The sequence below is a fragment of the Syngnathus scovelli genome, chromosome 2 (assembly GCF_024217435.2).
Source record: "Syngnathus scovelli strain Florida chromosome 2, RoL_Ssco_1.2, whole genome shotgun sequence".
Lineage (NCBI taxonomy): Eukaryota > Metazoa > Chordata > Actinopteri > Syngnathiformes > Syngnathidae > Syngnathus > Syngnathus scovelli.
The window spans coordinates 9,685,168-9,704,835 of NC_090848.1; the positions used below are offsets into that span (position 1 = coordinate 9,685,168).

At 41.6% G+C, this 19,668-nt stretch overlaps 2 protein-coding genes and 1 long non-coding RNA gene across 5 annotated transcripts; 2 read left to right on the plus strand and 1 right to left on the minus strand.

Moving 5' to 3' along the window:
• Nucleotides 1-27: 27 nt before the first annotated feature.
• Nucleotides 28-10,592, plus strand: elapor1 (endosome-lysosome associated apoptosis and autophagy regulator 1). Of its 2 annotated transcripts, none has more exons than XM_049752321.1 (22): nucleotides 28-187; nucleotides 2,405-2,525; nucleotides 2,613-2,793; nucleotides 3,305-3,452; nucleotides 3,532-3,612; nucleotides 3,704-3,812; nucleotides 3,946-4,095; nucleotides 4,278-4,366; nucleotides 4,563-4,743; nucleotides 4,813-4,941; nucleotides 5,086-5,176; nucleotides 5,241-5,346; nucleotides 5,430-5,567; nucleotides 5,809-6,093; nucleotides 6,526-6,702; nucleotides 6,779-6,929; nucleotides 7,401-7,494; nucleotides 7,714-7,815; nucleotides 9,060-9,186; nucleotides 9,323-9,501; nucleotides 9,776-9,941; nucleotides 10,014-10,592. In XM_049752321.1, exons 1-22 carry the CDS (start codon nucleotides 116-118, stop codon nucleotides 10,098-10,100), a joined length of 2,964 nt encoding a protein of 987 aa, XP_049608278.1. In that variant the 5' UTR covers nucleotides 28-115; the 3' UTR covers nucleotides 10,101-10,592. The 2 variants fall into 2 exon arrangements, with proteins under 2 accessions (XP_049608278.1, XP_049608279.1); XM_049752322.2 differs by lacking the exon at nucleotides 28-187 and adding an exon at nucleotides 2,028-2,171.
• On the minus strand, nucleotides 8,691-12,151 carry LOC125987822 (uncharacterized). Its single transcript, XR_007488160.2, has 4 exons — nucleotides 11,932-12,151; nucleotides 9,982-10,064; nucleotides 9,335-9,483; nucleotides 8,691-9,102 (listed from the first exon to the last, which is right to left on the minus strand). It is a non-coding gene; the product is annotated as an uncharacterized lncRNA (long non-coding RNA).
• Nucleotides 11,037-19,513, plus strand: mapk14a (mitogen-activated protein kinase 14a). Of its 2 annotated transcripts, none has more exons than XM_049752326.2 (12): nucleotides 11,037-11,412; nucleotides 12,919-13,048; nucleotides 13,271-13,329; nucleotides 14,262-14,373; nucleotides 14,466-14,495; nucleotides 14,704-14,751; nucleotides 14,830-14,944; nucleotides 15,098-15,169; nucleotides 16,897-16,976; nucleotides 17,830-17,908; nucleotides 18,145-18,318; nucleotides 18,749-19,513. In XM_049752326.2, the coding sequence occupies exons 1-12, from the start codon at nucleotides 11,294-11,296 to the stop codon at nucleotides 18,811-18,813; spliced, it is 1,083 nt and encodes a 360-aa protein (XP_049608283.1). In that variant the 5' UTR covers nucleotides 11,037-11,293; the 3' UTR covers nucleotides 18,814-19,513. The 2 variants fall into 2 exon arrangements, with proteins under 2 accessions (XP_049608283.1, XP_049608282.1); XM_049752325.2 differs by lacking the exon at nucleotides 16,897-16,976 and adding an exon at nucleotides 15,979-16,058 and having other exon boundaries at nucleotides 11,038-11,412.
• The last annotated feature ends 155 nt before the right edge of the window (nucleotides 19,514-19,668 follow it).

The following is a 19,668-nucleotide window of genomic DNA, read 5'->3' on the forward strand; positions in this document are numbered from 1 at the left end:
ATTTTGTCGAGAAGGGGGACGCACCTGACTACTATGGCGTGTGTGGGGCGTGTCCGTCGTCGCTGTCTTTCTCCACCTGTGACATCCATCACTCGGACCTGGACAGCAGGCTGCCATGTATCTACTACCCCTTCTTCTCTGCCTGCTTTTTCCACGGGCTTTTGCGGATTTGCCCATGTGCAAAGAGGTAAGTTCGAGTAGTTTAAGTTGGGGCGATTTCTACCTTTTTCCTTGAAATTAGAGTTGTCTTTGTATGTCTTAGCTAGTGGTTGTCAAGCAATGTGTAAACTCAAAAGTGAAAGTCATAATCGTTTTTAATAAATGCAGGGCTATCAAAAGTAACCCCTTATTCTTACGAAGTTGTTACAACTCACTTGCTTAAGACTTGTTTACTGTGAAAAGATAGTATGAGTGTGTTCGTGTGTGTGGGAAATGAACATATGCTGTATCTATGTATGATGATGCTTGTGCACTTGCTTCATACGAACGTTTCTCTTTGTTTTTTGTTTTTTTACATATGGCCATTAAATGTACAGTAACATAGCTATCCAGTCTATACTGTAGAGTAGATGTAAAAATAAATGATTCATGATATGTTTTGAATTTTGTCAATATAACGACATTACAGACTTTGTGTGTGTGTGTGTGTACTTTTAACTTTCGCACTTATTGTTTTTTTTGTGGCGCCGTTGTGAGTGGCAGCCTTATTATTATTATTTTAATTTTAAAATCCATTCAGTAGTTTATTTGAAACATATGGTTAAATAAAAGATTCATAGCTAAAATTACAAGAACTAAAATCACCTATGTGTCCAGTGTAAAACACCATGTCCCAAAAAAGTTATACATGACTACATAAAATAGCATGACTTAACTCCCATTCAACTTGAGTTTGCAATTTACATGTAATTGGTTAATTCTCCACACAGCCACATCGCAGTTATAATACGGTGTGCACACTTATGCAAACTTTTTTAATTTGCTGTATTTGTATTTAACGCAACTGAGAAGACAATCAACAAATAAAACAGATGCCTAAACCTTTTTGGTTTCATTACCCCCGTTTGTTTTATTATTATTATTATACTGAATATCATAACACTCGTTTATTGAACATTAGGCAATGGTGTCAAACCAATTTTTCTCACGGGCCACATAATGTCGTTTCTTTCACAGAGCCAATATGACTGAAACATTCATGAACGTTTGAACACCTTATCATATATATTCATACATATATGAACAACAAAGTGACCTAGTTTTGACATAAAAAAAAAAATCTAGCATAACAGTTTGTTCAAGTTACTATAACGATGGTGCTTGTGAATTCATTATAATTAGATGACAATTTGAAATTTGGTACAGATTTTAGCCCAAACCATGAGGGTTGATTTACATGATTTTCTTTTGCGGGCCATAAAAATAATCTAGCGGGCAAGATTTAGGCCTCGTGCCTTGAATTTGATACCATTATAGAATGCAAATGAAAAGCAGGTCTTTTTCAAACAATTGTTTTAGTTGTTTATCCCTGATATGGCGTTTCTGTGAGTTCCTGTTTTGCCCAAGTGACCTTTTACAGCCTCCGGCACATGTTTAATTAGATGCATTTTAACATTAGAGCTGAGGGGCGAGACCCATCTGCTCTTCTAGCAGCCAAAGGGGCTAATGGAAAAGCCAGAGTCCTGCCCACTCCTGTTGATGCTGTGTTTCTGTTAACTATTAATCCTGCAAGGCTTACCCCGCCTCATGAGCTTCACTTCAGTATACCGGCAGCAAGATAACAGTCTACTTCGCTCCTAAATGACATTCATGCAGGTGCTACACTGTTTTTCCGTTACCTACTAAGTAGCGTTAAGACCCCACAGACAAAGAGAAACAAAGCTGGCTGGCAACAATGTTAAAAAAAGGGTTAGAGCACCAAAGGAAAAGAGCTTGCATCACGCCTCCCAACATGGGACATTAAAATAACATTTAGAACGAGCTCCTTGGCAAATATTAGCCTCGTCTTTATTTGGAAAGGAGGCTGTCCTAATCCTCTGAGATAAAACCTGTTTCTTATCATCTGACTTGTACTGCAAAAATGATTCCCACTGGTGTCGTCTCCTCAGTGGGAATTAAAGTCGCTCGTCATGTTTTTGAAACATAGCTGCTCGAGGAGTTGGATAAGTTAGGTAAGATTCTCAGTTTTTTTTTCTCAAGTGAGCAAAAAGTATTGGAACAGACATTAAATTGATTGAATTGAGTAACATTTAATACATGGTGGCATGCTTAACGTGCAATATGTACTTATATGTGTCAGAAATTGATAATTTGATGTTTGCTTTTCCACGCTTTCTTTCTGCGTTTGCAAATGTGTTTCATCTGTAAATAATGTGACTGTCCCACTTGTTTGTCCTTTCTGCAGTCAGATTACCACTTTGAATACACCGAATGCGACGTGCTGGGCTCTCGCTGGAGGGTGGCCATTCCCAACAAGGCCCTAACCTGCACGGGCCTCCCAGACCCAGTCAAAGGCACTCAGTGCAGTGAGTGTCTCGCATCCGATGTTGTTTGAAGCAAAACGTCCAATGTCCAAATCTACGTCGCAGATTGATTTTGGGTTCTTTTGGTAGCTTTCTCCTGCAATGAGGGTGAGTTTCTGGACATGCGGACTCAGATGTGCCAGAAGTGTGCAGCCGGAACGCATTCTCTGGGCTCTGGCGTGGCCTTCGACGAGTGGGACCGCCTGCCCGCAGGCTTCGTCACGCTCGGGATAAACACCAACGGCTGGGACGTGAAAACAGACTGCTCCAAGTTAGTACAGCGCGTGGGGAATTTATTCCAAACAACAGGGGTGCTTTATATTGATTGCTAATCAGATCAGTGCGCATGAAAATACTTTTGATATTTTGGAACAAATCGCCTTGTTTCAAAAAAGACAAACTTTCAAGTGAATGACACATTCAAAGATGTGTTGCACATCTTTGCCGTTCCATCGCATCACTTTGCTGCTTTTTCAAGACATCTTGGGAAATATTTCCACAATAATTTCATTCATTAAATTTCATACAGGTTTTTAGCACGCCCCCCTAATTGACACATTTTCACTATTGGATTAAAAAAAAAATGAAGAGATAATTGACATTAATGTATTTTTTCCTCAACCCATCTAAACATCTAACAGTTTAACTCATTCGGGAAATTTACAACACTATTCACAGGCCCCAAAATTCACACAATGCTCGCACAGTATTAAACCAGGTCATAATTTCAATTTGATGCCATTTTCTACTTTATATGTTTTTTTAAAAAATCTTTTCTACAGTTCTACTTGGACACCAATGGGCGATTATGTAGCCTCAAACACGGACGAGTGCACGGCCACGCTGTCGTATTCAGTCAACCTGAAGAAACCGGGACGCGTTTCCTTTGACTATTCCTATTCCGACAGCAGCATCTACTTTGAGTTCTTTGTAAGTAGTCTCTGTGACCATTGTGTCTTTCTAAAATTCCACAGTTTTATGTCAGTCTTTCTTCTTCTCTCCCTTTCAGGTCCAAAACGACCAGTGTCAGTCCACTGAATCTACCAGCCGCTGGATGGGGATCTCTGAGAGCGACTGGAGTCATCATGAGGTTTGAACCCTTCGCCGTGTAATACACAAAGTGTGTCAAGAAGTTGTGCATTTATGGAGGATGTACTTGTACATAATTCTGATTGCTACAGGTAGAGCTGAACAAAGGCAGTAATGTTTTGTTCTGGAGAACCACTGCCTACACCTTTCACACAGACCTTTCTGACAAAGCCGTGTTGCTGCGGAACATACGCATCTCGGGTACAGATGGTCAATTCTGCCGACAACATTTATAATTTAATAATTAATTTGATCATTTTTTTCCTCAGTCATCTTTGGAAGAGTATTTATTGTAATTGATCTACATAATACTGTGATGTATCCTTCTCCGCAGGTGTGGCCTATACGTCCGAGTGTTTCCACTGCAAACCGGGTACCCACAGCGCCAAGCCGGGAGCCGCCCGCTGTGACCCCTGCCCCCCTGATACCTACTCCAACAAGGGGGCTACCGTTTGCCAGCAGTGTGACCCTGATAAATACGCAGGTACATTCGAGATGTCTGCTTGCTTTTTATAGCAACAGTTTGGGTCGAAGGGCCTCTTATCAGGAAGAATTTTGCATATACATTTAAAATGACATGTTTCATGTTGTGTTTAGAAAAGTAAACTTAAATTGCATTAGCTGTGTGGCTAATGTTGATGTGAGCCATTATTGGCGTTTTTGCAGAGGTTTCATCAGGAAGCTGCAAAATGAGACCAGCATGCACAAATACAGACTACTTCTATACACATACCCCCTGTGACGCACACGGAAAGGTATGCTCATCATGTCGCAGGAGCCCACTTACAGAAAATGTTCGGGTGTTCTGGATTTAAATTGTCCTTATCTACAACCATCCAGCTCAACCCAATTAATGTGACCCAAATGAGGGCAAGCTAAAGAAAATGCAAAGATGGACATGAGTTTAGTTCGGATTTTTAGGTTGAAATACTTGTACATGGTGTGCCTCAGACGCAGCTGATGTACAAATGGATCGAGCCTAAAATCTGCAGCGAAACCGCCAAGGGGTCCGTGAAGCTTCCCGCGTCGGGAGAGAAGCAAATGTGTCCGCCGTGTAACCCGGGGTTTTTCATGAGCAACACCTCAGCCACCTGCCAAGCTTGTGCTGAAAACTTCTACTCAAATGGGACAGGTGGACAAACCTTGCTGTCTTATTTTTATTTGTGTGTGCCTTGAAGTGATCTTGATCTTTGGTTAACAGCCTGTAAAGAGTGCCCTGCTGGCACAGAAGCTGTGGTTGGTTTTGAGTACAAATGGTGGAACACAATGCCAAGCAACATGAAAAGTAATGTCCTACGGACAGATTTGGATGACTCCATGCACCGCACTGGTGAGTGAACGCATCAAAACATCTAGGAAAAAAAAAAAGTAACTGTGATCATACGGCCTGTCGCAATAATTACGACATTGATTATCATTCGATAAAGGCTCAGTGATATCTGCCATTTTTGTCTGTCATTTGCCATGATGACAGCATGGGAGGTGGCCGGAGAGTACGTGTACACCACTCCCGGTGATCGAGACACAGACTACCTCATGCTCACACTCACCGTCCCGGGATACAGGTGAACATCTGCTTGATATTTATCATTGGTGGTAATTCATGCAACTGATGTGTCGTCTTCACAGGCTGCCAAAGTCTCAGGCAAAAGACGGCAAGCGGAGTGAACTGTCTCGCATCAGCTTTGTCTTTGAAACCTCATGTTCGGCAGATTGCACCTTGCTTTTTCTGGCGGTACGATGTCACAAATAGATTGTTGTCCGATGTCAAACTAAAACAATGGACGCTTTATACGGTGCTGTTGGCTTTCTCGACAGGGTCTCAATCCGTGGAACAACAATGAAGTGGAGCAGTGGAAGGGCAGCAACGGGAAGCAGTCATACTCGTACCTGATTCAAAGCAACGCCACTGTCAGCTTCACCTGGGCTTTCCAACGTACAGACAACTCCACAACGGTCAGGATTTTATAAATCCTCTTGACCTTTTAAGGAAGTCATATATGCAGTGAAAAAGCAAGATGGGGATAGGAAGTGATGGTTATGTATCACAATTGCACACTGCACTTGGGTTTTGCAGCAGACTCCGCAGAGTAAGGCGCTGGTTGCTAAGCGACAGAGCGGAAAGTAGCCTGGTGCATTTTTGCTCTGGTTTGTACGCTAAGTATTTGAACTGGATCAAACTGTGCCCCTTTGTCAGGAGAAGCGGTACAGCACTGACGTAGCGAAGATTTTCTCCATTCACATCACCAATGTTCTGGGGGGCGTGGCCTCAAAATGTCACCAGTGCGCCCTCACGTTTAGCCCCGACGACGACTCAGCCTGCGTGCCCTGCCCGCCGGGCCATCGCTTGGTCAGCGAGAAGGTCGGCGAGGGAGCCAAGGGAACGTGCCAGCGCTGCCCGCCAAATTCCATCGTCGCGACTGAGTGGCCTACCGGAGAACCGGCTTGTGTCGCGTGCGGCTCAAATACAAAGAACAACCAGGTTCAAATGTTTCCTTATCTGTGTGCTGTTGCAAACATTACTTGGCGACTGCCAATTGGTCACCCATGACCCAAATGAAAGGCATAAGAAGTCAGAAGTGATACTTGTAATCATAAGTGGTGCATTGGAAGTGCTGTGAATACATTTTAAATAAGAGCCATAACAGAAAGTGCCGTGTTAGCTGAGTAACTGGTGTTGAATTCGATATATTTTTTGTATTAACTGAACCACTGCCTTTTTAATTGTAAAGTGTCTTTTCCGTACACACTATATACACGTCTGTTCGTCATTTCAACGAATTATATTCTCATGCTTGTTCAAAATAGACTGATTATGATCTTGTAAGCACATTTAATTGTCATATTTGTTTTTGTATATTCCAATGTGAATGGCGTCTCATACTGTCAATTTGTATCTTCTGGTCTACCCCAGGCCTACACGGCGTGCCTCAGTGATTGCACGGCCACAGTGCAGACAACAGGTGGCGCGTTGCTGCACTATGACTTCTCGCCTCTGTCCAATGTCACCTCCTTCCAAAGTGGCCCGCGTTTCACCAGTAAAGGCCTGCGCTACTTCCATCATTTCAGCGTGGCTCTGTGCGGCGAAGAGGTGACGCATCGCCATCTCGGTGCCTTTCTGGCCCCTACGTATCTATTCCTCTTCACCCGCCGACGCGGTTTTGCAGGGCCGAGCGCCGGCGACCTGCGTGGACAACGTGACGGAGCACGGCCGAGTGGTCCAGGGTCACGTGTGCCAGTCTCTCGTGGTTCCCTCGGACATCAGGAGTCAGAACATGGTGGCGTCACAGCCGTTTGTTGTCGGCGACACTCTCGTTGGTATGCCGTCATCATGCAGTCCAAAGCGGACATGCTGCTCATTTTCCAAAAATGCAACCTGAAAACCCCCAACCAATTACTCCTTTCCTATTAGCCATTTTATAACCTTTTGGACTTGTTTTTATTTAGCAAAGAGGGCTGGAGCCCTGCCATGAAAAGCGGAAAAAAAGAATAGTAATTTGACATCCCATCTATAAAATCAAATCTAAAAATTGCCCATGTTAATACAGTAGTTAGAATGAGAAGGTAAATCTATTCTGTTCTTCATCACAAGATGATGCAAAAGCAATACCTGCACATCAGACATGGATTTGTTGTCAGGCAAAAGCCAAACTCGGGCTAAACTTAGCTCCACTCTGACCAAGCCAATAGAAGATTTCATTGACCACAATTCCATTTGGTGACCTTGTGTTTCTAATAAATTATGACAGTTGGCCTTGTTCTTGCTCTAATGCTTGCGCTTTGTTGAAGGTGTAACTACTGACACCGCCCTGGCAAACATCTCCTCTCCGCCGGGGCTCTTCCCCTCTACGTCAAACCTACCAGATCTTATATTTTATTTCAGGTAAGTCATATCAACACTGCTTATTTAAGATGGGAACTTTCCAACGGGTAGCAACTCTTTGGGAGTTTTTCTAGAGGGTTCTTTGCCATATTGAATTCTCAGTGTGTAGAATGAGCATATGAGAGTGATAACATAACATTTATCCAACCTGCCAGAGCATTTTTTGTTCAGGGTGTATTTAAAAACACAATCCCAAGAAACTTTGTCTTGTCTTTTCAGGTCCCCTGAGACAACGCAGGCTTGTAAAGGAGGCCGCACGGCCACTATCAGGCTGAGATGCGACCCGGGCATGAGCGCAAAAGACCTCATCACACCGCCCAGGTATTGCTTGCTGTTTTGATTTCGTGTAGGGGTAAGCGATTAATACATTTGATTTAATTTACTTTTGTTACTCAGTCTGAATTAATTAAATAATTAGTTTGTGGCATCCGTAGTTTAAAGCATGTCTCCGCTGATGAGCACTGGTAGAAAAATGGCTGCAGAGAGGAGTTAGTTTACAAAATATTTTCTCTATTCACGACCAGTGTTGCCACAGTTGTCTTAAAAAAAAAAAAAAAGTAACTTTGTTGCTTTACTGATTTCTTGCTTTTCAAAGTAACTAAGGTAGGTCTCTTCCCTGCAAATCCTTGATTTTTGTGTGCATTCTGTAATTTGGTAAGATGCCACTAGATGCTGCCAAAGCCCTACCTAAATGGTCTGTACTGTATTACATCTGGCCAGAGAAGCAAAGGTTAACTCTTTATTTTATTTATTTATTTTAATTATTATTAAAAAAAAAAATAATCCGAAATGTCATTTTTAACTCAAAATGCTTCTCCAGGTTTAAACTGTATATTCATGTGTGGTTATTTTGTTTTATATCATGCATGAACGACTGACTGATTGGTTTGCTAACTACACTGAACAACAAGACTAACCATACCCAGGGAACACATACTGAGGTATAAATAGAAGGACTCCACACCTAGAATTTAGAAATCACATAAATCACGATGAAAAGATGAAATGTCTTCAACAAACGAGTTGCCTTGATTCCATTTTTTAGATTGGGTTTTGGAGTCTTTGGCCACATATACCTCTAGTATATTTTCAAACATAAAGTAAAACGTAAAAAAATATATATTTTAAGGGTAATGTTCTAAAATGAGTTTAAAAATTCATGTTTTGGCATCATAGTTTGTTGTGTAATTATAAATATTTTTCGGGGCGGCGTCAGTTCCTTGCTTCAGGGTTTTTCCCCTATCACCTGCCAATAGTAGCTGTGTTTGTTTTCTGCTTTCTTATTGTATCCTTGAAAGGTGATACAACCGTCTTTATTTGCTGCTCTGTTTTTATCTGCACTGCAACTAAAAACAAAAAGAAGTCACAGTTTGTATATGTGTATTTTTATATTAGGCATTTTTTTTAAACAATCAGCTGTGTGCCACTGTAGAAGATAAATTAACTGTTTGATAATCATAAATAATAAAATTGGAAATCAGATGGAGAAAAAATGGTAGACATTCACTTTAGTCTACCCAAGTTTGATTGAACATTCTAAATCTGATATGGTTTCTTCTTCACAGTAACTGCTCAGAGGGGACGTGTGATGGCTGCACTTTCCACTTTCTTTGGCAGAGTCAGCATGCATGTCCACGATGCACCAAACATAATTACAGGGAGATTGTCAGTGCTTGTGAACAAGGAATACAGGTAAGCATGGACACAAGGGCGTGTTGATAGAGTCTCATCAAAATTACAAATTATTATGCAACTGCAGAATTTTTACCCAAAGTGTGAGACTTAGTGCCGAGGTTCTTTTTTTTTTTTTTGTGTGTTGTCGTCTTAGAGGACGACTTACGTCTGGCAGCAGCCGTTGCAGTGTCATGGAGGAGAGGCACTTCCAGCCCAGACAGTCAGCGCTTGTGTGAGTCTGGATTTCTGGCTGAAGTTTGGCGTTTCCACGGGAACCGCCGCTGCTGCTCTTCTTGTCACCCTCATCTGTTATTTCTGGAAGAAGACACGCAAGTGAGATGATTTGTTTTGACTTTGTGGTGATGCTGATGAAATTAAGCTGCCCGATTTTTGAAAATCTCCAAGGACGTGCACTTTGCTGCCTTTCTGTCACCATTCAACTCTTTGTTAGGGAACAGCAAGTTGTGTAAAAAGTACTAATACATGAAAAAGTTGAATTTAAAAGTTTACAGGTCAAAAGAAGGCAAATGAGTATTTTAGTTTCCTGCCGAAATGCCATTGAAAGTTCGTCAATCAGTGTAAAGGTGCGGCTGCTGTTCCCCTGCAGATTGGAGTACAAGTATTCCAAACTGATAATGAGCTCCGGGGGCAAAGAGTGCGAGCTGCCCACAGCCGACAGCTGCGCAATCATGGAAGGGGAGGACGCCGAGGACGACCTCATCCATCTCACACACAAGTCCTTCTTCAGCAAAATGAAAGCATACTCGCGTGAGGTCGGTAATTCCCCCACATGCAGACACAGATGCGAAGCACCTTTTTTTAATCTTCTATTTTGTTTTATCCAGAGGACGTCCGACGGATTTGATTCGGTCCCTCTGAAGTCGTCATCCTGTCACCTGCAAAAAGAGGATTGTGATTCTGATTATGCCTGATGCAAAGATTTGACGAAAGCAGATTTGCTGAATGCTTTTATTTATGTCCATGGAGGGAGGCTATATGAAGCAAGTTTATGACGAGACATAATCCTTCCAAAAAATGTGTGGCCATAAAATGTGGGCACCAGAAATATAGCCATGTTTGTCTCGAGGCTGGAACACAGGACAGTTACTTGTCTGTGTAAAATTAAAGAACACTAATATGAAAACATCATGAAAGAAATTAGAAATGCAATTGATTATTGAATAAAGTACTATGATAATCCAATTTCCATTACACTTGTATTGGGGGTTGTGTTCTTTGTCTTTTTGTCATTTGAAATTTGCTTACCTGTTTTGTATTAGTTGACCTACGTATGTAATGTTATTATTTGAATATGTCTAATAATTTGGCTTTAGCCTAGAAGGCAAATGTTGCTGCGTTGATATTTTCCATTTGAAACCATGTTGTGCCTTCTATTTTTTCACAATAAATTTATCTAAAGATTGTTTTATCTGTTATTGTGTACTGTGTATTAGCCATTCTACAATTGGAGTTCATTCTCTGCCCCCTTCAAATTCCATACAACTCAGGCACAAAATAGAAAAAACATGCCCTTGTGTAAATTATAGTTGTGAAACAAAATGTAGCTACGTGTATTGTAAAAGTGACTCTGAAAATATGATTTTAAATGCCAAATATCTTGCATACCTTCAAAAGTATTTTTTAAAAACTTCCTGGCCTGTACCAAGTTATCAAATATAATAAAGTTTATATTTTATAAAGTTTATATCAGCTTTTTGGGGTATGACTTTGTTGATTTGTCTTCCTTGTAAATGTGAAGACATTTTATTTATTACATACAAAGGAGTTAACTTTTACACTATTTATTCAAATGAGATCAATGTGATAAGATCTGCGCTCGCGTTTCGGTCACGCTTTGGTTCTCGCGAGATTTGGCCGTGCAAGTCGGGCAGAGTTGCGGAGGAGGCGTCGAAAACAACGGGGAACATTTCAAGACTTATTACGCGTGCAATCAGACGGGGATTTTGCAACATTTCGCAAGAGGACGAACCTCACTATTAAGTTGTCGCACAGAGAGGAGGAAAGAAAGAGTCCGCCTTTATCGTGTTTTTGTAAGTTTTGGGGAAGTTGAAGTCCGGTTGCAGACAAGACGAGTGAATTACTCGGCAATCGGTGGTCGGCAGTAATGTCGCAGAAAGAAAGACCCAAGTTTTACCTGCAGGAAGTCAACAAAGCCATATGGGAAGTCCCGGAGCGCTACCAGAACTTGTCTCCGGTCGGCTCCGGCGCGTACGGATCCGTCTGGTAAGCAACTTTGTGCTGCTGTTTGTGTGTCACCCAACTTTTGCGCTCCTTACCCATTCATTTTAATGAGGCCTACGCTCGCCGTGCTAAAGCTCGTTAGCAAGTTCTTCACAGATAAGTTGTCAAAAAAAAAAGCTTTTACATTCAATTAATTTATTAGTTTGGAAATCCTTGCAGACATCGTCTGCATAGATATGCTCAAACAACCTGACGTTGCGAAAATTGGAGTGTTGAACATTGGTGCCATGACGTAATTAGCGTCACATAGCTGACTTGCAGACACCGTGATAAAGTGGTCAGAATGCATTCAAATTTGCATTCTGCACAGTTGTATTGATTGAATGCAACAGAAGAATAGTGGTGGCCCTGCGAATCTTAATACTGATTTCTATTAAACATTAACAGAAGTGAGGGGTCTTTAAAAAAACAACGCCCAAGACCAAAACCTTGGTGGGCTAATGGATTTGTATCTGATTGTCAGCAAGCATAACAAATCAATCACAAAATCAGGCCTCTTACCAGTTGAAGAACAATTAGAAAAGGTTTTGTGCAGACCAGGAGAAGTTCCACTATGCTGTTATCTTCACCAGACTTGATTATTACATTGGACTTCCGACTGGACTTCCCCGAAAGAGCACTAAACAGCTGCAGCTCTTTCAGAACGCAGCAGCTCGGGTTCTGACCCGGACAAAGAGATCAGAATACATTGCTCCAGTCCTAAAGGCTTACTCCCATTCAGCTGTTGAATAGACTTTAAACTTGTGCTACTGATGTACAAATCACTGAATGATTTACTTCCTAATTGCATTAAAGAAATGCTCAAGGAATGTAAACCTGTATGTAAAGGTCTGCAGACTTGGAACAATTAGTGGAGCATAGAGTCTTCAAATACTGTTATGTTAAATTTATGTGGTAATGTGCTATTTTATACAGCAAATTCACAAAGTTAACTCCATAAGATGCCTTCCCTTGCCCTTTTGCTGGGCACACGTTAAGAAACACTGGATTTGGTCATCAGTTGGGGATTGTATAGACAGACAATGGACAGACACAGGAAGATAAACTAGCATTGCCTTTCATATTAACAATTATGGACACTGACTTTGAAGCCTGTCTCGGAATGTGTGAGGAGAAATCTATGTAATCATAGGGAGTTTAAATGCAAACTCAAGAACACAAGGCCGGATCTGAGATTGACCCTGAGCCAGATAGTCTAACTCCTATTCCACCATAATGCTATTCCAAAACGCTTTCTCCACAATTAAAGTCAGCACTTGCCTCATTATTACGATTGCATCTATTAATTTCGGGCTTGAGTCACGTGCGACGTGTTATCGCACAATCTGCTCGGTGTTCTTGGTTGAGGAAGCAGCAACCATTTTATTGTGGTTACAGTGAGCTGAGAGCTGACGTTTTCTGCTGATGTCGCCTTTTCGCGCCCCTCCCTGTTGCGCCTTCTGCAAATGATTTTCCAAAGGCAGTGTGCAAATGTTTATTTTCCAACAGTTCTGCGTACGATGTGAAGAGCGGCTTAAAATTGGCCGTGAAGAAGCTCTCCAGACCTTTTCAGTCCATCATCCACGCCAAGCGCACCTACAGGGAACTGCGCTTGTTGAAGCACATGAAGCATGAAAATGTGAGTCTGCTGCTTTGTCTATCATCCTCAACTTGATTGATTTCATTGATTTAATTAGAGCAATCCTTTCAGTGGAAGCTTGAGCATGTTAATGCGTGTTTAGGCTGCACAGCAGCACCCTAACACCCTAACCCCTGGGATTAATCTGAAAAAAGTATCTCCTCAAAATTTGAAATTTGATCCTCAAATGTTGTTGTTTTGATTAGATGCTTCTGTTTGCAGGTAATCGGCCTCTTGGACGTTTTCAGCCCCGCCACCTCTCTGAAGGAGTTCACAGATGTGTAAGTCCAATGTGTTCAAAAATGATTTGTATCAAAGGTTTACAAAAATGTACAAATGTTAATCCCAGTTTTTACTCCTTAGTGCTAACACTATAGAAAATACTATACACATAAATATAGGACGCTGTTCATTTTTTCCAAAATGTAATAGTTGCCAAGTGTCGTAATGAGGTGGGATTTTTCTTTACAATAATATACTCGGTATTTTGATTAATATTGCATCCGTGGTTAATGAATCGAAAAGCAAACAGACATGTCATGAAGACACCCGGGAATGCTTTGTGGAAAATGTAAAATATGCCTCCTTTAAAAAGCTTTTCTGTGCAGTTCATAAAGGTCTTCTGATGGCGGCCATTGCCGCATGGCGCATGCTCTGCTAACAGTTCAATAAGTATGCAGGAGCTGTGTGCGCCCCCCCAGTTCTAAAAATAGCCTGCAGAATCAGAATGCTGTGGCGAGGCTTCTCACAGTGCCAGACAAGAAGCTTTCTATAGAAGATGGAGACCTCTATAATACTTCCCAATTATTAACAATAATATTGACGCATCAGATTGATATAGAGCTATTTTGGAGGCTCAAAGGCGCTTCACAAAGGATATTATATATTCTTCATGCACGCCCACATTCACACTCTAAACTACATTATGTAGCCACAGCTGCCCTGAGGCAGGCTGAATTTTCCAAGGTGGTGTAACTCTGCTTCGTGTCACGCCAGCATGTAAACACATGCGGCCTCTGTTACTTCAAACTCCTTAAGTCGACTACTGCACCTAAAATGTAACATATTTCCTTTGTATTTAATGGTCTGTTCACTCCTAATATGAACATATTTGTAATCTTATATGTGTTGACATTTTAGTTTTTGTTAGAGATAGTGGCAGGTTTCGGGGCATTTTAGCCAAGCATTCATTAAATGTGTCATTAATTGGCAGGTATCTTGTGACTCATTTAATGGGCGCAGACCTCAACAACATCGTGAAATGTCAAAAGCTGACAGACGACCATGTGCAGTTCCTCATATACCAGATCCTCAGAGGGTTGAAAGTGAGTGCTCTTTGTACTTTTACATGGTTGTGCATATTTAAACGGACGACAATGAATCCACATTAATGGGCATCTTCTTTATTGTGTCTCAGTACATCCATTCAGCAGACATCATTCACAGAGTAAGTCCAATTGTCTCCCTTTGCCCCTAATTTATTTTTAGTCCTTCTCTTATAGCTGGCTTGTAAACATTTAGAAGAAACAGGCAATGTTCATCTCTGGAGTAGAAAAAAAAAAGATGAAATTGTTTAGTTGCCCTGCCTGAGCATCAGTTCATTAACTCATTTTGTCGCCACTCATATCTATTTTTTAATTTTTTTTTACTGTCAGGATCTAAAACCCAGCAACCTGGCAGTGAATGAGGATTGTGAGCTGAAGGTGAGTCATCCCACTGCAGTAGCAAAAGACACTTTGTCTACTGCACAGCTCGTTCCACCCCCCCCTAACCCCTGACAGATTCTGGACTTCGGCTTGGCGCGGCACACCAACGATGAGATGACCGGCTATGTGGCCACCCGCTGGTACCGCGCCCCAGAGATCATGTTGAACTGGATGCATTACAACATGACCGGTAAGATAACAGAAAAAAAATCTCTGCATCGCAATACATCGGAATTGTTATACGCGGTGTAGTATCGATAGTCTCGCACTATCTGCCATTGACTAGTTAGTATTGAAATTTCGGAGTTGTTTTTGATCTTGTGCTTGTGTGTGCGTGTTACAGTGGATATTTGGTCGGTGGGCTGCATCATGGCAGAACTTCTCACAGGAAGAACTTTGTTCCCGGGAACGGACCGTATCCTTCGCATGGGGCCGCCGCTCTAGGTGACCATGCTGCCTGTCAGTATTGTCAAAGAACTTCTTTATGTGCTTATCTGTCTTTTAACGCTTTTCCCTCTACATGTGAGGCAGCCTGAGGTGTTGATGACTACTTAGCCTCCATTTCCCTCCCTCCCCCTTCAATCCAGGCACTTTTCATCTCGATGTTTCACTTGTGTGTTTCACTTTGTGCATATGGCCGCAGGCAGTCTCAACTGGTGGGATGGGAATTAGTAGAGAATGAGTAACCATGCTGGGATTTTCTTTTGACACTCACTTTATTTTGAAAGGCAAGTTTGTCAGGAGAACGGCACAACCATTAGCATCCATATTTTAAAAAGTCAGAAAGTGTCTGTAGCTAGAGGGGTGACGGCCAACCAGTTGAGAATGTCTGCTCCGAATGGTTCACACTCCACCGGTTGGGCTTTGCGTGAGTCTGAGCTCGGCACTGGGCTTCCTCTTGACACCTTTCTGACTAACGGCCAAGCTCAATGCTACAGGACCTCCTCTTCCTCCCCCTTCCTCCTAATCTTTTCTCCACCCCGCCTCCTTCTCTCCTTCCTTTTCTTCTTGTCCTTTACCTTCTTCATGTTGTCTTCCTCTTTCTGCTCATCCTTCTTCCACATCCTGTCCACCTCCTCACCTGAGGCTTCTCGATGCACCCTCTCCGTTTGTCAGAGTTGCAGCGTGGCGGTGGGCATGGCAAGGAAGCCGAAGACTCCCGGACGGGTCCCCGTTGTGCCGCTGTCCTGTCTGTCAGTGTCTTCCTTTAACACATGCCAATAGATATTGATCAGTTGAAGCTAATCATGCTGCTGGTCGGAACACCGGGGCCCGAGCTGTTGATGAAAATGTCTTCAGAGGCTGTGAGTTTCCGACGACATGCCGAGGCTTTTGCTCAGCAACACTTTGCCCGTGCGTGCTGCCTCACTGACCGCATGTCTTGCTTTCCTTCATCAAATCATGAGAAACTTTGTCGGGAATTGCTCACTCTCCCCAAAAGAATGAACCATTTTCTAAAGTTTGAATGTGCAATGAGTATATGCATCTTGAATAGCAGTGAGCAATCACTCGTAACTAAAGAAACAAAATATCCCATTAGCCCATGTGAAGGTTTGAGTTTTTTTTTTTTTTTTTATTTATCCATCCATCCATCTACTGCGCCACATATCCCCACGATAAAAGGAATCAAAGTAAAATTTTGTGTGTATGTAAAAGTGTTAATGCATTGCTGAGCGATTGGATCGGCAATATAGTACACAAAATCAAGTAACCTGGATGCCCAAAAAATTGTAGTCGAAATGTTCCTAACGTGTGCATTTATGCAATAATTATAATGAAAAGTCCAACGGCAGACACTAATCTGGAATGAGGTGGTGGAAATGATGTGACTAGTGTTCCAAATCTAGTTTTTCATGTCACGATGAGCACCGTATATACGCAACAAAAGAATATCTCCCTATAGTAATTAGGAGTACAAAATGAGTGAAGGAATCCCAATACACCCAAAGTGCGTTTGGACGCTGGCTTGACTCAATTTCTCATTCTTGTCTTTTGTCTTCCGCCTGCTTCCATTCCGTCCGTCCCTTTGGCTTCCTAGCGTACAGTTTGCTTCTCAGAATAACAAGAGTCTAGCAGTGAGAAAAGGCTTTGCTAACCAACTCTGCCCCTGTCGCTATGCTCCCCTTGACACCAGCCTTGTAGACATAAACCAGCTTCAGCAGATAATGCGGTTGACGGGAACACCGCCGGCGTCACTAATAAACAGGATGCCCAGCCACGAGGTGAGGACTTGTGGCAGTTTTTCACGAACGACCTGTAGCTTGTGGTCCGCAATACAATTTGCGATAAAACCATTTTCCCGTTATATTTTTTTTAGATGGTGATTTGGCAATAAAACAAACATGGTAAACCAATTCTGAATCCTGACTTCAGCGTCGGGCCAATTAAAAAGATGGAATTTGCATTTGATCTTCAACGTAAGGAGTGTATACAATGTGTTTTTATTTTGCACCGACAACCTTGTAACAATTGGCGGTGGCAGAATACGATAACCAAAATATAAAAAATGAACAGTTAGCGTCTTTAAAGGCAGAATATTTGATGCATTTCTATTGGATCTCAGTCATCATAAATTTATGTAAATTTGTATAAAACATTCTAAATAAGACTTGAATTGCTCCAGTTCGAAAATGTCAGAGAGGTGCAGCATCAACGCCCGCGCATCACCTCAAAATTCCTAATCTGAGTGTTGCCGTCATCCTTATGCTGGGTTATGTTTTCATGGTATTTAGGGATGGCTTTATGCTATGATTCCTTGACCACCAAATCTTGTCTTTGCTGTTTTGGCTTACGTCACGGTAGTTGGATTTCAACATGTGGATACTGTATGACCGCTTTATGAATGGCCACCACCAGCTCCCTGTCTTCTCAGCTCCCTTTGAATTGTACAATCTGCTAAAAATAAGCAATTGACTTGAATGAATTGCTCATATTGATGACTTGCTTGGCCATAGATAGCAGCGAGTGGCAACAAGAAATTGCATGGACCTTGAAGTAACAACGTGTGTGTATTGAACGTTTGCAACATGCCGCTGCTTGTGAGTAGTCTTGACAACTGTTTTTTTTCCTTCCCAGGCTAGGAACTACATCAGCTCCTTGCCGCACATGCCCAAGAGGAATTTTGCTGACGTATTTATTGGCGCCAATCCTCAAGGTAATTTGGTATGGAGCAACACTTCGAAACTGGGTGGTTCAAAAAGTTCCAGTGCCCCAAACTTGTTTCGAGCAAAGATGCAATTTGGCTTCCCAGGCATCCAAAGGTTGATTACGCGGTGTTGATCAGGGAAATCAAACCAAGAAATTTTTTACATTGGCAATTTAGCACCTTTTACCTTTTTTAATATGTAAATTGTTCTAACAACTGTCATTCTCTCTCACTTTGTTGTGAAGCTGTCGACCTGCTGGAGAAAATGCTGGTTCTGGACACCGACAAGCGGATAACGGCAGCTGAGGCGCTGGCCCACCCATACTTTACACAATATCACGACCCAGACGACGAGCCCGAGGCGGAACGCTATGACCAGAGCTTTGAGAGCCGTGAGCTTGCGATTGAAGAGTGGAAACGTATGTCTATACTCTCCCTGATGCATGTTTATGTGGCGGTACCTTCTAAGTTCAGATGCTCCCAAGTTAGAGACAGATTCCCCAAAGAGATGACAATTGGAACATACCAAATTATTATTATCACGATATTATTTAAAACAATATATGCTCTGAAACTCTTGCAAAATATTATTTCGTAGAATCAGCTTCCATACGTATGTGCTCTTTTACTCTTCATTTGCAGGTTAGGTGCTAGACCAATACTGTATACAATTATTACAGCATAGCATATATTTAATATTTTGATTATGAAGTTTAATGTAAAAAAATATCAGATTTTTTTTTTCAGCAGGGTGTGGCGAAAGGCACCTTAAAATGCAATTGAATATAATCCAATTAGCCACCTCGGATTAAACCTCCAATGGGGTTCACATGTTCTCATGATTTGCAGGGTTGACTTACGAGGAGGTGTGCAGTTTCGAGCCGCCCATCTTTGACGAGGATGATATGGAGTAACGGGAGGTGCCTCCTACCAGTACACACAGCCCGTCTGCCAATTTGTACATTTCGTGCAATAGCCTTCCGGATGAAAACATTAAACCACTAAAGGTAGTATCGTTTCACCTCGTCGGTGGAACAAGTTTAATTTTCATCTCATCGGTTTTGTAAAAATCACATTTTCACTCACCGCTGTGATACTTGGATGCTGAAAATCCTGGACCTTTATTGCTGTGCCATGTTGTGTTCTTGCAAGTATTTTATCATTTTTTAAAAGAGGAAATGTTTATCTACTGCTTAGCATGTGAAGCTGGAACATACACACTAGTGTTGCGACAGTTTTTTATTCTACATTTTCTCTTTGACCGTAAATGTTGACAATTTTTGCAAATTCAAAGTTCGACATGTCTATCACTTTACAATTCAGTGTATATCTTAAAAAGGGCTTCACACAATGAGTATGTGAAATGTGCCATATTTATAATGAAATGTGCCGCACTGTCCATAATCTGTCCAAATATCTTATTTGCATATGTAGTTTACTACTTTGTGTCATAATGGGGAAATAGTACTGCTTGAATGTGTAAGAGCTATTTCAGATCTATTTATACTTTGTGGAGGATGTATTTATAAATGAAAAACTCCCATCTGTTTTCAGTCCAACAGAATTACGACTTTTGTGATTTGATAAGCAAAATAAAAACTATTTTTAAGACTTCTCCTGTAAGTTTTCATTGTTAAATTTAATTAAAAAAGTAAAATGAGGGTTTGGTTTATTTAACCAATATTTAATGACTAGTAAGTCATTTATTTTCCAGTTATTATGACCTGTTGAAGAATTTTTTTTACTTTGCATATGCAGTAATTGCATTG

Bases quoted from the DNA above. Each gene is read 5' to 3' on its own strand.
- elapor1 (XM_049752321.1), top strand. From the start codon at position 116: ATGTATCTACTACCCCTTCTTCTCTGCCTGCTTTTTCCACGGGCTTTT. The intron at 3,813-3,945 runs GTACAGATGGTC...CCTTCTCCGCAG, and splicing joins GCGGAACATACGCATCTCGG to GTGTGGCCTATACGTCCGAG. The intron at 9,187-9,322 runs GTAAGCATGGAC...TTGTCGTCTTAG, and splicing joins CTTGTGAACAAGGAATACAG to AGGACGACTTACGTCTGGCA.
- mapk14a (XM_049752326.2), top strand. From the start codon at position 11,294: ATGTCGCAGAAAGAAAGACCCAAGTTTTACCTGCAGGAAGTCAACAAA. The intron at 14,374-14,465 runs GTGAGTGCTCTT...ATTGTGTCTCAG, and splicing joins AGATCCTCAGAGGGTTGAAA to TACATCCATTCAGCAGACAT. The intron at 14,945-15,097 runs GTAAGATAACAG...TGCGTGTTACAG, and splicing joins GATGCATTACAACATGACCG to TGGATATTTGGTCGGTGGGC.